The sequence below is a fragment of the Clupea harengus genome, chromosome 10 (assembly GCF_900700415.2).
Source record: "Clupea harengus chromosome 10, Ch_v2.0.2, whole genome shotgun sequence".
Classification (NCBI taxonomy): domain Eukaryota; kingdom Metazoa; phylum Chordata; class Actinopteri; order Clupeiformes; family Clupeidae; genus Clupea; species Clupea harengus.
Window position 1 is genome coordinate 10,447,677 of NC_045161.1, and position 14,886 is coordinate 10,462,562.

Here is a 14,886-nt window from a genome sequence, read left to right on the forward strand (position 1 = left end):
GGGCTGGGCCTCCATTGATATGCGTATCTGCGACTTGAGGCCTCGAGGTGAGATCTTTGTGAGACTGCACTGAGCACGCTCCGTTGCCAAACAGAGACGGCAGGAGAGAGACAAGAATGCCATGCGAGTGTGGGAAAGATTTCTCTTGCTTCTTCCACAAAGTACTCCACAAAATACTGACAATACTGAGTTGCAAAGCAGATGTAAATTGTTTTCATCTTCTAAGCCAGTAATCAGTAATTGGAAGTGTTTATAGTCTTTGAAGCCCACACGATTAAGGCTGGTGAACCCTAACTAATACTGGCTCATATTCGAGTGTATGGTCACCCGAAGTCTGTGACAGTGCCAGTGATGGACAAGGACAGGTGGCTCTCGTGGACAGGCAGAAAGTGCCATTCATATCTCTCTCACTCACTCACTCACTCACCCTTTCTTTCTCTGTTATTCTGCTCCAGTGGAGAGGTTGTCCATGAGAAATCGTTCCGCTGTTGGCCGTTTCCCAGAAGTCACTCTTGGCTGGGGGGATCTGGAGCCAGACAAGGCGGAGTTGGTGGAGGAGGAAGATGACCAGAAAGAGGGGGCGTGCCGACGATGGTTCCGGAAAGTGTGCCCCTGCTGTTGTCGCACACCGAGTGATTCTGAGGACACGCCGGATACAGTTGAGCCAGAACCCACAGAAAATGGTGGGGGCGAGAAGCCCCCCATAGGAGGCCTTGAACTTGATGGTATTTAACACACACACACACACACACACACACACACACACACACACACACACACACACACACACACACACACACATACATACACACACACACACTATTTGATTACCTAATGATATCTACTTTAAGTGACCTATTGAAGTATCTTTGTAGTTATTTGGAAATGTTCACAGTTTTATAATGATTGGGAATGCAGATTCTGTTCCTAAGAGATTTAAATGTTTTGTTCTGTGTGTGTCTCAGTGCTTTTACTTTCAGTACGCTCTGTAAACCTCCTCAAGTCAAAGACAGGGCAGAATCGCAGAGAACATCACACAGACAGCTTTCATGGCGATGACCTCATCATCCGTCGAGGACAGACCTTCATGATGTGGATTGAACTGTCACGACCCTACGACCTCAAGACAGACAAGCTTCACCTGGAACTGAAGACAGGTAAGCGTGTGCTGAACTTATACATCTACAGCCAGCTCTGTACTTTTTTCCATTTTTACGGTATGCCCTTGACTGACACTTGGTCTTGAGCTTTCACATGATCTAAGATCCTCTTTTCACAGCACACACAACTGTATAGTCCCTGAGTAAAACAACCCTTTTTCCTTGTGTGTCTCATACCTCGTGATGTTTTTTCCCTCAACACCATGGCAACAGTAACAGCGGTCACGAGTAAACTGCTGTGACCCCAGACCGTCTGATCTTCGGATGGTCTTTAACTCTCTCCTTTCATTGCTGATTCATCCCCACATTCAACCACCATACCAGAACACTCCCTCTATATATGTCGCCCTCTGTGTCCTCCCTCAGTTCCGTCCTCCCCCACCTCTCTCACTCGCCCTTTGCCCTTTGCCAATGCTGAATCAGAAGAGAACTCAGTCCAGCATATAAAATGACATTAGTAACATATACATAATATACTTTCATGTGTCATATCACATTAGGCATGACATGACGTCTGTAAGCCGAAATAGCTGAGATAGTTCTGAAAAGAGTACTATCATCCAGAACAATGTTTTCGTGAAAAAGCCAAAGTATCGTGTGCCTTGGTTGACTTTATGTACTGAGACTTTGATCTGGCCAGATAATCCATGCTTATTTGCCTAGTCAACCATAGCAATCCACAGAGCCTTGAGGTGTTGGCATAGAGCCAGCGTAGGTCAGTCCTACTCAGGCTGCCTTCAAATCTGAGTTACTCAAAGATGTTTGATTGGCACCACAGGGAATGACATAGCCTAGGTGAAATCTGTCAGAACAATAGCCTCATGCTCGCCTACATTGCTGGGATTAACATGATGATGTCTGTGGCGCCATGACACATTTGAATGATGTAACTAATGAAACTGAGTATGGTGTAACATTGCTCTTGGTAGTGAACCAGTCTTTCAACTGCACCTAGTGAGTTTGGGGGAGTTCGCGAGTTTTGAAACAAATGTTCTGCCCCGATTCATTATATGCATCCAGGCGTAGAAATCCGTGACAATGTCTGACAATGACAAAATGCTGTTAAACAAATGTAGCCAAAAGCTTCTACAGCCACAGCCTGTACAACGATGTATATGTACAGTATATATTACTGTTATGTTATAGTTACTTATTCTTTTGTGTAGTGGACTCCCATCTTTTTGTATTTACCTTGTGTACCGTTATCTTAATCAAATGTATTTACCTAGTATGTGATCACCAACGTGTGAGACTGAGGGTGTGTGGTGTTTATCTAAGGAACGGCATATTGTTGCATGTCATGTCTAGAAAGATTTCTACTAAGGGAGCGGCTCATGGCCTGGGGATTTAAGACTGTTATATTTCTGTCCTGTGGGAATCTTACTATACATGCCTAGAGTGTGCAGTCTGAGCACACATGTTTGCAAACCTGCCAGTCTTGATCTTTCCCCAGCGGTGCCAGATTTACAATGGAAGAGACTTTCTGGCAGTGAGTGTGAGAGAAAGAGAAAGATATGTATTGCCGTGTGCATATTGAGATATTTGCACATGTTTACCCATCCCCTGGACTTGCTTTGCATTATAGCGATAGCTCTTGACATTGACAGATAGATAAAGAGTGATAAAGAGAGAGAGAGAGAGAGCAGAGAGAGGAAGAGAGAAGAGAGAGACATGTCAAACAAGCACGAACATGCCAGGTTGGCATGAACTGGTTGTATTCCTTGTTGTGAACAAATGGGTTAGGTAGCTGGCAGCTCACCAGCTCATCAGTGTTGCTGCGCCTCAGCAATTATGTTATGCTGTCAGATGTGCGGTTTGGCTTTCATTCCGGAAAAAGAAAGTCTGCGGGTACACATTTACGTCTGGTGGAAGCTATGATGTCAATAGGGTGTGTGTGAGTAATGGGACGCTATGTGCGTGGTGATCTTGCGCAAGTCTTTTGTGTGTGTGCATCCCACAACATTCCAGTATTTCTGTGTATGTATGTCTTGGGGTGTTCAATCATGAATATGAGGAGTCTTTAATATTATCATTACATGTCTTTACTCTAGCACATATAAAACTCTTGGCTGTAAATGTACAATGTCTTTATTCACATAAATATATAATTCTTTGTGTGTGTTTGTGTTCATTTTCTCGACAACAGGCAAGCTGCCCACCGTGTCCAAGGGTACGCATGTCATCATCCCTGTGGTGGAGGAGCTGGAGGATGACCGCTGGGAGTGCAAGATCGTCGAGCAGGACGGCAACCGCGTTAAGCTGTCCGTCAATTCGTTACCGACCGCTGCTGTTGGTCGATACGAGCTCACCGTGGCGACCCACAGCCCGAAGGGCGAGGCCATGTCAACGCACGACCCTGCCAATGACATCATCGTGCTGTTCAACCCCTGGAATGAATGTGAGTGAAAGACAGACAGACATAAGAAGTGAGAGACACCATGAAGTAGACGCAACTGATTCCTAACTCACTTCATAAAGAAAAAGACACGGTGGTCGTGGTAATGGAGGGCGTGGTGGTGATGATGATGCAGTCATCGCACTGTTGCTAATAGAGAGAATCAGGATGGCTTCTCCTGTGCCTCCTCACACCAGCGCAGAACAGAAATGTTTAGAAGGTGTCACTAGCTGACCAAGTCTGTGTCTCTGTCTTTTAGATGATGCCGTGTACATGGACAATGAGGATGAGAGGAAGGAGTATGTGTTGAATGACGTGGGGAGGATTTATTACGGCACTGAGAGCCAGATAGGTGCCAGGACGTGGAACTTTGGCCAGGTGAGTGAACCTGAGGCTGAGAAGATGAAAATCATCCCAGCAGGTTACGGTCAAAGCCTGATATTTACGATCAAGTATTGCATGATCCCACTGCTTACTCTCTCTCTCTCTCTCTCTCTCTCTCTCTCTCTCTCTCTCTCTCTCCTTCTCTCTATATCTATCTATCTCAGTTTGATGAGGGGATGCTGGCAGCCTGCCTGTATATTCTGGACAAGAGTGGAATCCCTGCCTCTGGATGGGGAGACCCTGTTAATGTAGTCCGAGTGGTTTCTGCTATGGTAAGACCACTTAATTTAAACCACAAATCTGCATTGTGCCAATGGAATACAAGCACTGTCAAAACCACAAACATACAGATGAAAAATGCACTGAACTGCTCTCCTATCCCCTCTCCATGGGTACAGATCAACTCCCCTGATGAGCGTGGTGTTTTGGAAGGGAACTGGTCAGGGAACTACCAGGGTGGGACATCTCCAACGGCGTGGAGTGGCAGTGTGGACATCATCAAGCAGTATCACAGCTCCAATGGAACCCCTGTCCGCTACGGCCAGTGCTGGGTCTTCTCTGGTGTCACCACCACAGGTGTGTGTGTGTGTGTCTGTGTGTGTGTGTGGTGTGTGCGTGTGCGTGTGTGTGTGCGTGTGTGTGTGCGTGTGTGTGTGCGTGTGTGTGTGCGTGTGTGTGTGCGTGTGTGTGTGCGTGTGTGTGTGCGTGTGTGTGTGTGTGGTGTGGTTCTTTGCATTTCATATGGCCTGCTTTTTGTACACACACTGAACCATGAGGCAACACTGTTTATGTGTGTGTGTGTGTATGTGTGTGTGTGTGTGTGTGTGTGTGTATATTTGTGTGTTGGTTTTTTTATTCATTTGTTTGTTTGTTTCCCTCTTTCAGTGTTGAGATGTTTTGGAATACCCACTCGCAGCGTCAGCAATTTCAACTCCGCCCACGACACAGACGTCTCCTTGACGACAGATATCTATTTTGATGAGAACTTGGATGCGCTGGACATGCTCAACTCTGACTCAGTGTGGTGAGTTCACACTTAGAACTCTGACATCACCGCATCTCAGACATCATCATGCTGTGTGGTTTCACAAACCGAAACGATGATTTCGTCCGCCATGTTACATCAACACCCCCCCACCTCCAGTCTCACTCTCTCATTGTCTGTTCTTGTCTCCACTCCCTCGGGTTTTCTCAAAAGGTCACTAATTGTCTCTTGTCTTTCTGTCTGTAGGAACTTCCACGTGTGGAATGACTGCTGGATGAGCCGTATGGACCTGCCCCCTGGGATGGGGGGGTGGCAGGTGGTGGACTCCACCCCTCAGGAGACCAGCCAGGGGCTGTTTCGCTGTGGCCCCGCCTCGGTCAACGCCGTGCGGACCGGACAAGTCTTCCTCAAGCATGACGCGCCCTTCGTCTTCGCAGAGGTCGGTGACTTCTCCTTTCTCCCCCTGCATACACCCAATCACTCCCTTCTCCTCTCCTCTCCCATCCTCTCCTCTCCTCTCCATCTGACTTTTTGTCTCATCTGGTTTCTAACTCTCATCTCTTGTTCTCTCCTTTTCTTTTCTCCCTGCTCTCTTCAGCTAAATGTCAAGAATTATGTCAGTAGACAGAGAGAAATGTGAAAGTTTGCAAAAAAAAACAAAAAACAAAAAACAAAAAAATGTAGACTACCCAAGTCCACAGCGTAGCTAATACTGTGATGATTTTGTGGCTTAGGTCAACAGTGATAAGATCTACTGGCAGAGAAATGTCGACGGCACATTCACTCAGATCCACTCCGAGAAGAAGGCCATAGGTCACTGCATCAGCACCAAGGCAGTGGGCTCGGACGAACGTGCTGACATCACACACCTCTATAAACATCCAGAAGGTAAATCGCCTAAGCACTAACACACACACACACACACGCACAAGTACACACCCTTTTATATGCTATAGACTGCTAATCCATTCCTTTTCTTCTTTTTAATGTTGTGCTTCTACCGTTCATGGAAACACAATTGCTATGCAATGAATCCTTATTTCTGGGGCTATAGTATGCATGAATGGCCATGCAGTGGTACAAACAATGATCACATGCTTCTGTGAATAAACAAGATCAGAGCATCACATGCTCACTGGCCTAATGATCAGATCACTGCCCTGCATTATGGGACAGAGCATCCATTTGTTGAATAAAGTTGAGTCTTTCTCAAACACAGTTGAACTTTTCCTGATGTTACAGGAGCATCAAGCACTTGAGCCAGTAGCACACATACACAGTAGTCTTCTTTCTCCCTTCAGGCTTCATGCACCATCTGCTGTACCTCCGCTTGATTCTGTCTTTACCTCAATATTATGGGATTTCTTGCCTCTCTGTACTCATGATGTCTCATTCTCTCTGTCTCTCGAACCTAACAGGATCGGAGGAGGAACGCATCGCCGTGGAGACTGCCAGTCGCTATGGCTCCAAGCCTGAGGTGTACTCGTCGTCCGTCACAGAGGATGTTGACATTCAGGTCAGCATGGATGGGGAGGGGCCTCGGATGGGCGGGGATGCTGAGCTGTCCATCATCCTGCGTAACACCAGCAGCAAGGTGCGAACTTTGACCCTGCACAGCCAGGTGTACGTCATGTACTACACCGGCATACTCCGTGCCAGCGTGAAGAAGGACGAGACGCCTGTGGTGCTGGCACCAGCAGAAGGTGAGCATCGGGCCATTACGGCTCCTGGGCTGGGTTACAGAAGGCGTTTTGGCTCTAAACCAGAGCCAAGATGGCCTCCTGTACTGATCATGGTTTGGCATTTTAAGCAAGTTTACCCAGTTAGGAAGAATGTTTTTGATTGTTCTCATGTTGTTAATATGATATTAAAGTAGAGTATTTGTGTCTTCTGTTGTTTGCAGTCCAGACACTGGAGTGGGTCCTTCCATATCAGACTTACCAGGACCAGCTGGTGGACCAGGCAGCCCTGATGCTGATGCTGTCGGGTCAGGTCCAAGAGACCAAGCAGGTTCTGGCCACACAGTTCAACTTCCGCCTGCGAACCCCAGACCTCATTATCACAGTAAGCTTCTCTCTTTCTGCATGCCCACTTCTTTCATCAGTCTCCCAGATTACCTATCAAAAAGTCTGTATTGTGTTATACACTGTACAGTGCCCTCCGCAATTATTGGCACCCCTAGTGAATATGAGCAAAACAGGGTATAAAAAAATATGTCTTTGCTGTTTATCCTCTTGGTCTTTCACTCAAAATATTCACAAAAATCTTACCTTTTCATTGAAGTAAAATTATTGAAAGAAAAAAAAACTGTTGACATTAAATAAATATTTTTCCCCAAAACATGTGTGCCACAATTATTGGCACCCCTAGAAAAATCTTATAATTAAAATCTAACTGAAGTATAAATCCAGTCATGTTTTACATTTTTAAGTTCACCTGTTTGATAAGGAACTCTTAAGAGGTCAACCATGACTTCCTGTTCCACTGGTGTACAAATATGAGGTGACAGAGGCCAAATTCCATTAGTCATTCATCACTATGGGAAAGACCCAAGAACACAGTGACGATGTGCGACAGAAAGTTGTGGAGCTGCACAAATCAAGAAATGGACACAAGAAAATCTCTAAAGAGTTGAAAATACCCATTTCCACTATCATGGAAATAATTAAGAAGTTTAAAGCGACAGGAGATGTTAAGAATCAGCCTGGAAGCGGACGTGTGTGTACATTAACCCCACGCACCGTGAGGAGGATGGTTCGACTGGAAAAAGAATCTCCAAGGATCACAGCTGGAGAATTGTAGAGGTGAGTTGAGTCTTGGGGTCAGAAAGTCTCCAAAACTACCATCAGACGCCACCTACATCACCACAAGTTGTTTTGGAGGGTTGCCAGAAAAAAGCCTCTGCTGTCAATCAACTACAAACTAAAGCGCCTACAGTTTGCCAAATGTAAGTCAGACTTTCAATGGGGCCGAGTTATATGGTCAGATGAGACCAAAATAAAGCTTTTTGGCAACAAACATCAAAGGTGGTTTTGGTGTAGACAGAAACATAGCCATACAGAAAAGACCCCCATACCAAATGTGAAGTATGGTAGCGGATTTTTGATGTTGTGGGGCTGTTTTTCTTCCAAAGGCCCTGGACATCTTGTTAGGATACATGGTATCATGGACTCCATCAAATACCAGCAGATATTAAATGAAAACCTAACAGCCCCCTCCAGTAAGCTTAAAATGGGCTGTGGTTGGACCTTCCAGCAGGTCAATGATCCGAAGCACACCTCAAAATCAACACAAAAATGGTTCACCGACCGCAGAATAAAGGTTTTGCCATGGCCATCACAGTCCCCCGACCTAAACCTCATTGAAAATCTGTGGGATGAGCTGAAGCCGAGTCTACAAACGTTGACCTCAGAATCTGAAGGATCTGGAGAGATACTGCATGTAGGAATGGTCTCAGATCCTGTGCCATGTGTTCACCAACCTCATCACGCATTATAGGAGAAGACTCAGAGCTGTTATCTTGGCAAAGGGAGGCTGCACAAAACATTAAATTAAGGGGTGCCAATAATTGTGGCACACATGTTTTGGGGGAAAATATTTATTTAATGTCAACAGTTTTTTTTTCTTTCAATAGTTTTACTTCAATGAAAAGGTAAGATTTTTGTGAATATTTTGAGTGAAAGACCAAGAGGATAAACAGCAAAGACATATTTTTTATAGCCTGTTTTGCTCATATTCACTAGGGGTGCCAATAATTGCGGAGGGCACTGTATGTCTGTCTATGTATTTATCCACCTTATTGTGGGTATTTGTAGTTGACATTTTTGGGGTAATCTATATCCACTTCTGGCGTTGTCACCTTAGCCCCTGTAGCTCTCTCATAAATAGAATAACACAACATGAAATTGACTTATACCATTGTCATACCATTTTACCGTTGCACTTCCTTCCTCCAGCCTGTAGGTGATGCTGTAATAGGAAAAGAGATGACCGCCAAGATCTCTTTCACCAACCCACTGTCCAGGACACTTAAGAATGTGATAATTAGAGTGGAAGGGCTGGGCCTGCAAAGCATACACAAGATTACTGTTGGGTAAGACACACACACACACACACACACACACACACACACACACACACACACACACACACACACACACACACACACACACACACACACACACACACACACACACACACACACACACACACACACACAGACACAGACACACACTTTTTATGTTATATTTTGCCTCATATGGGCCCTCTTTGACCAAGTCATAATTGAGTTCTCTCTCTTCCATCCTCTTCCCTTGCTCTCCAACCTCTTGCTTCTCTCTCTCTCTCTCTCTCTCTCTCTGTCTCTTTCTGTCTCTGTCTCAGTGATGTGGTAGGCCGCGCTGTGGTGACCCTGACAGAGAGGTTTATCCCAACGCTAGGAGGCCCCCGGAAACTGGTAGCATCCCTTGACTGCAGGCAGCTCACGCAGGTGCACGGTGTCGCTGACATCGTCGTGAAGGACATATAAGAGCCACTCGAACAACCCTGGAACCTGTGTGTGTGTGGTGTGTGTGTGTGTGTGTGTGTGTGTGTGTGTGTGTGTGTGTGTGTGTGTGTGTGTGTGTGTGCGCGCGCCTCAGCAGACCAGGGTGGCAGCGGTCCAAAGGATTGTGTGGACCAATGGGGAACCCCCTGCAGAATGTCAAAGAGGAGTACATTTCTCTGAGTACTTGAATTTTTCTGAAGTGGAAAGAAACACAATAGACACCTGTAATTCTACATGACAAGTCCAGTTTTGTATGTTAGTGTTAATCTAGTTTTATTTCTTTGCTATTTATAGTTATATTTGCCTTGCACGGCTGTGTCAATGTTTATTTATTGGATTTCATTACAGTTAAATGGCTACATATTTCTGCTTTCTCTTGATTTTGAAAGGGTTCATGAAATTATGTTTTTTCAAAGATGAGCTGTGAAGATTTTGTTAATTGAACAAAAGTATGGAGAGATGAAGGACTAAGGAGTGATGAAGGCTTGGCTCATTTTCACTTATGTCGTTATCTTTCTTTTTATGTCATGTATTTTGCCAACTAGAATTAGCTTCAATTATCTAATTCTCACAATTCAGATGTTTGTGTTGTTTGTATGCACTATTTTATTTAAGTATTTATTTATTTTCTTATTGTGCTTTTTATCTACTGTTTTTACGATTTTATACTTGATGTCCAGAAATTTGAAATACATAATTGTAAGAAATATGTTATATGAATACATTTATATATATAAATGATACAAATCTCATGACTTTAAATATAATCATTTTTTCAGTTTTTGAAATTGTTACATATATTTGTTTGTTTGTGTATTTCATCTTGCCCATCTTGGTGTAAAGGAATTATTTCCTCTGCCTGTTTTGGAGTTAGCTGTGCGTCAGGTAAGGTCCTCACTGCTCTCACCCACCCTGGTGAGCCCATGGTTAGAAGAGCAAGAGCAACACTGAGAGAACAATGAAAGTGAGCCCCTGACAGTCCCTTGCTTTCCACAGAAGACAGACAGGACTGCTACATCCTCAAGACAACTGTGTAGTGAGCTGTTGTCTGTTAGTGAAAACACATGTGATTGGCTGAAACCGATAAGTCTGCATAGGCCTCTGGTCATGTTGGAAAATTCTTCTGTATTACAAACAGAACACACACACATGGATGCTCTCTCTCACACACACACACTGATTTGTTGGAATGTCAGTGTTTTACTGCCCCCTAGAGATTATAGGGTGGAACTGCAAAACCACCATGTAGCACACAAAGGTCTTTTATTGGGTCCCTGTAAGTCTTAGCCTGGTCTAAAACGGTCTCCAAAAAGGAAGAACATACAAGGAAACATGAAGAATAGATATCAAGACAATCAAACGTCATTTATCCATCCATTGCTCAACCCACAAGCAAGTTCCATTGTGCTTATTCTCAGTCAGTGTATACAGACTCTCAAAGTACACACATACACCATATGATACACACAGACCTATACATCAGAACTATGTGATAATTACAATACTAAGGAAATAAATGTATACGTGCACAGAAGAAAATATATTATTTGCGTGTGAACCATCCAAGCTAGGTTGCAAAGTTATTAGAACTGCTCATTTCACTCAGATTAGAGACTATTATTCTTCCAATATAGTCATATGTTCTAGTGATGAACTTTAAGTACAGAAGACAGTGATGGTGGCCCTGAACATAGTGCCTAAAGTTTTTTTTTTAAAGTGGCAAGGAATGGCTGAGTGACCAGGAGCAACATCATCTTTGTTAACATTGTTCATAATTAAAACTATTTAACATCTTTATTTCCGTTCGTGAGATACATTATTTTAAAGATGCTTAACATGACATTTAAAGTTGCTTTTTAGTGATTAAATCAATACCTCTGCCATACCTGCCCTATTTTTTTTTATTTGTCAGCCATTTTATGTGCTTAATCATGAAACAAACAATGCCACAACTACGAAACCTGATCTCATTCCATGCTGACTATATCAACCTGGGGGGGAATCATCACCAGTTACTGTTTAATATCAGGCTGATGAACAGAGCTATATTTTATTCTTCAAAACTGTTAAGTGCTGAGACCAGGATCTTCATCAGACTTTGCGTACAAGATCAGCCAAAGCCTTACAGATCATCGGCTGCTTTGGTCTTCCTCCTCCTCTTCTCCGCCTCTCCTCCTCCTCTCCTCTCCTCCGCCTGACTGATAAATACTTTGCCCTTTTGATTCTCACGCCATTGCAGGTTTGCATCATCGGAAAGTCCATTTTCCTTCAATTTCGTTTTTATCTAAAGTGATAGAGGAAAGAAAAAAATGTTGTCTTACCAAAAGTAGCATTTTGGGTGCATAGGCTAAATTATCTCACGCTAAGATGGTGAAACTAACCTGCTCCAACATCGCCACCTTCACGTTAGGATCGTTCAGATCCACATCTTCTTTGGTCGATACTACCAATCTTACAAACTGCCGTTTTATTGCAGCTGCTATAAAAACACACACAAACACAGACACACACCTTACACACCTTTACTTGCCTGACACACATATACCTTCAAATGTTCAAATGTTTAAATGAAAGTGTTGACATCTACACACTTACCTAATGTTATCACATCTATCATTATTTATAAAGCTAGTGTACTCACTCATCTTTCATTATTCATAAAGTTAGTGTACTCACTCATCTATCATTATTTATAAAGTTAGTGTACTCACCTCTCTGGCAGACAAAAGGATATGTCACATTGCACATATGGGTATACCACATTCCCCCGCCTACAGTCCGCATAGCAGCACAGTCCTCTCCGTTACTGACCATCTCTGGCTCTACTCCCCAATAACGAAGTGATGGTCTCCTTTGGTCTATCCACTCCCAAGGGTCATTGAAGAGGCCAATCCAAATTGGCTGTCCTTCCCCGATGTCCAAGACCTGCCTCTCATCTTCTTGACTCTCAACGATGGCCAGGTCCGTGTAGTTTTTCATGCAGTAGCTTCTAGCTTCAGTCCACGTCACAAGTTCTCTGACCAGTTCATACTTGGGAGATCTATTTTCTGTGTGAAAGGTAAGAAACACAATTTTACTGTTCAAGCTGTGCGTACTGCTTCATTATGAGAGCTGGAAGGTAGATTGTAGTAACAGAAAGTCATTAGAAGACAAAAAGCTCTGCCACTTCCGTGAACATTTTGCATCAAACAATGTCGACAAGCTTCACAGATATTTAATGAACCAAGTGTGTGTCTGCGTGTGTGTGTGTGTGTGTGTGTGTGTGTGTGTGTGTGTGTGTGTGTGTGTGTGTGTGTGTGTGTGTGTGTGTGTGTGTGTGTGTGTGTGTGTGTGTGAGTATGAGTGTGTGAGTGTATCTATATTGAGCATGCATGTGTTCTTACCAGTGTAGCACAGGAACCATTTCTCGGATGTGCAGCTATAATCATACCATCCATCCTTGCCGTAACTCACAACACAGAAACCGTTACCGCTGGGCTGTGAAGGTCGCCAGTGCCTGTACAGAGGAGTGGTGCTCCCTGACACAGACCAGACCCAGTGCGGCTGTGGGCTCCTCTTCAGGCCGATCCAGACATCACCATTGAACTTGGGATCCACGCTCTGCTGAAGCCTGCGCATCTCCTCCATGTTCCCAGCGGTGGCCAGGTCGTTGTACTTCTCTCTGCAGTAACTCCGAGCATCTTCCCAGCTCCTTGGCTCACTCACAAAGTGAAACGACTGTGAGGGAGAGGGTAGCCCACACACAGCTGCCTGCAGACAAATAACTGAAAGACACACACACACACACACACACTAGCAAAGGTAGACAGAGACAATCCTAAAAAACAGAATCCTCTCCAACACACACCGACACACACACACACGCACACATAGACACAAACGAATACGAACCTGAGTGGATGACTAGGAGAGAACTACTCCAAGCCATGTCTGTTCTCTTACTTGAGTCTTCTCTTTTGTGTCAGCAATGATAAGAGGATTCCAATGTTGTCTCTTCATTTGGATATGCAAATTCATTTTTCAAAGCAAATTCTCTTTTGATATAAGACTGTTAGTTTAGTGCCCCACACAAATAAAGTGCTGATGTAACTTTGCAAGTCAAACATTATTGTGCCTAACTAGTCATGGCAACTTGTAAAAACAAGTCATGCATGGGAACGCTGAGGATAACACATTTGAATACATTTGAATAAAGGATCAGTTCAAAAAAGAACGTGAATGTGGATTTTCTTTCAATGAAATTGAACTGAGCTGAATTTAATTCAATTGAATTCAATTAAAGCTAGAAAGCAAAATAACATTAAAGGATGTTGTAGGGTGAAACAATGGAAATTATATGAAAACAATAAGGTGGTGTGTTACCCACAGAACTTCGATTGTTTATTTTGCGACAGGTAAGCAAATACCTGTGGCACTGACCGGGATGGGCCAAAGGACTATGGACCTCATTCTGGAAAATTTTCTTAAAGGAACATTATGCAACAATGTGAAACTTTTATAGGCAACTATTTTGGTACCATCGTCAAATTCATATTGAAAGTATATGGTCATTTGAAGGACAGATAAACACCTGTGTCTTTCCCACTAGCCATCAAGGATATGCACTGTGTAGTTATGTGTTTCCTGGCTGGAACACCTATAGCAAAAATGGAAGAAAAGCTTTCACAGCATGACATTGCCAGCTATACTGCCAAAAGACACCAGTTAGTGTGTTGGCAACTTCTATCAGTGTCAATTGGGCTATTGGTGATGTTTGCAAGGTTTTTGTATGCCTTTTAGGTAGTGAGCATGCTAGTTTTGGAACAGAACTCCTTATTGCTGCTTTAAGTGTCTTCTTAAATGTCTGTCCAACCCTAAGAAAGATCCCCGCCGGATTCATGAACGCGTGGAAATGTGTTCTTAAATGGGCTGATGTGAAGTTGAGTTAAATACATGAGTAGGCTACTTGTGGATCTTGATAGGCCATATCTGTAATATTTAGGCCCATATGATATATTTTAGTTATGGATATTCACATGTTTTTTTTACAGAATGTAGATGTGTCCATTCTATTCCACTTTGGCTATATCCACGCGATTGAGTTTAGTGCTTATTTATTTATCCAATGCCATTTGCAGTGTTCGTGTAGTGCTTTTATTTATTTTAGGACATCACGATGCCTCGTAGAATCATGACTATAAGGGTGAAACGTAAATGTTAATGATATAAATATTCTCGTATTTATTATTATTATAATTATTTAAATCCGAGGATGTCTGTACAATTGATGTGAACACAAATTTCTTCTCAACTTTTTCTTAACTGCGTTCAGGCATGAGGTCCTATGTGTTCGCCCTGGGTACCAAGTGTGCTGGAACCGCCACTGAACGGACTCCCCCAAACACTCACCACCACCCACTCATACACACACACGCTG

The 14,886-nt window shown here is 43.6% G+C and overlaps 2 protein-coding genes across 2 annotated transcripts; one reads left to right on the top strand and one right to left on the bottom strand.

Annotated features, from left to right (window-relative positions):
* Positions 1-332: 332 nt before the first annotated feature.
* LOC105907107 (protein-glutamine gamma-glutamyltransferase K) lies at positions 333-11,267 on the top strand. The gene is made up of 13 exons (XM_031575333.1): positions 333-725; positions 966-1,157; positions 3,307-3,558; positions 3,815-3,933; positions 4,104-4,211; positions 4,338-4,515; positions 4,825-4,963; positions 5,171-5,363; positions 5,659-5,812; positions 6,343-6,627; positions 6,828-6,988; positions 8,881-9,017; positions 9,308-11,267. The coding sequence occupies exons 1-13, from the start codon at positions 470-472 to the stop codon at positions 9,450-9,452; spliced, it is 2,319 nt and encodes a 772-aa protein (XP_031431193.1). The 5' UTR covers positions 333-469; the 3' UTR covers positions 9,453-11,267.
* LOC116222164 (macrophage mannose receptor 1-like) lies at positions 10,811-13,251 on the bottom strand. The gene is made up of 4 exons (XM_031575334.2): positions 12,854-13,251; positions 12,182-12,517; positions 11,852-11,949; positions 10,811-11,754 (listed from the first exon to the last, which is right to left on the bottom strand). The coding sequence occupies exons 1-4, from the start codon at positions 13,095-13,097 to the stop codon at positions 11,593-11,595; spliced, it is 840 nt and encodes a 279-aa protein (XP_031431194.1). The 5' UTR covers positions 13,098-13,251; the 3' UTR covers positions 10,811-11,592.
* Positions 13,252-14,886: the final 1,635 nt, after the last annotated feature.

What these genes read in the sequence shown, in the direction of transcription:
- LOC116222164 (XM_031575334.2), bottom strand. Translation starts at nt 13,097, where the DNA reads ATGGAGGAGATGCGCAGGCTTCAGCAGAGCGTGGATCCCAAGTTCAAT. An exon ending in ATGGTTCCTGTGCTACACTG is followed by an intron (nt 12,518 to 12,853) that starts GTAAGAACACAT and finishes CCTTTCACACAG; the next exon opens with AAAATAGATCTCCCAAGTAT. An exon ending in AGGTGGCGATGTTGGAGCAG is followed by an intron (nt 11,755 to 11,851) that starts GTTAGTTTCACC and finishes CTATCACTTTAG; the next exon opens with ATAAAAACGAAATTGAAGGA.
- LOC105907107 (XM_031575333.1), top strand. Translation starts at nt 470, where the DNA reads ATGAGAAATCGTTCCGCTGTTGGCCGTTTCCCAGAAGTCACTCTTGGC. An exon ending in AGGAGGCCTTGAACTTGATG is followed by an intron (nt 726 to 965) that starts GTATTTAACACA and finishes TGTGTGTCTCAG; the next exon opens with TGCTTTTACTTTCAGTACGC. An exon ending in CTCTGGTGTCACCACCACAG is followed by an intron (nt 4,516 to 4,824) that starts GTGTGTGTGTGT and finishes TCCCTCTTTCAG; the next exon opens with TGTTGAGATGTTTTGGAATA.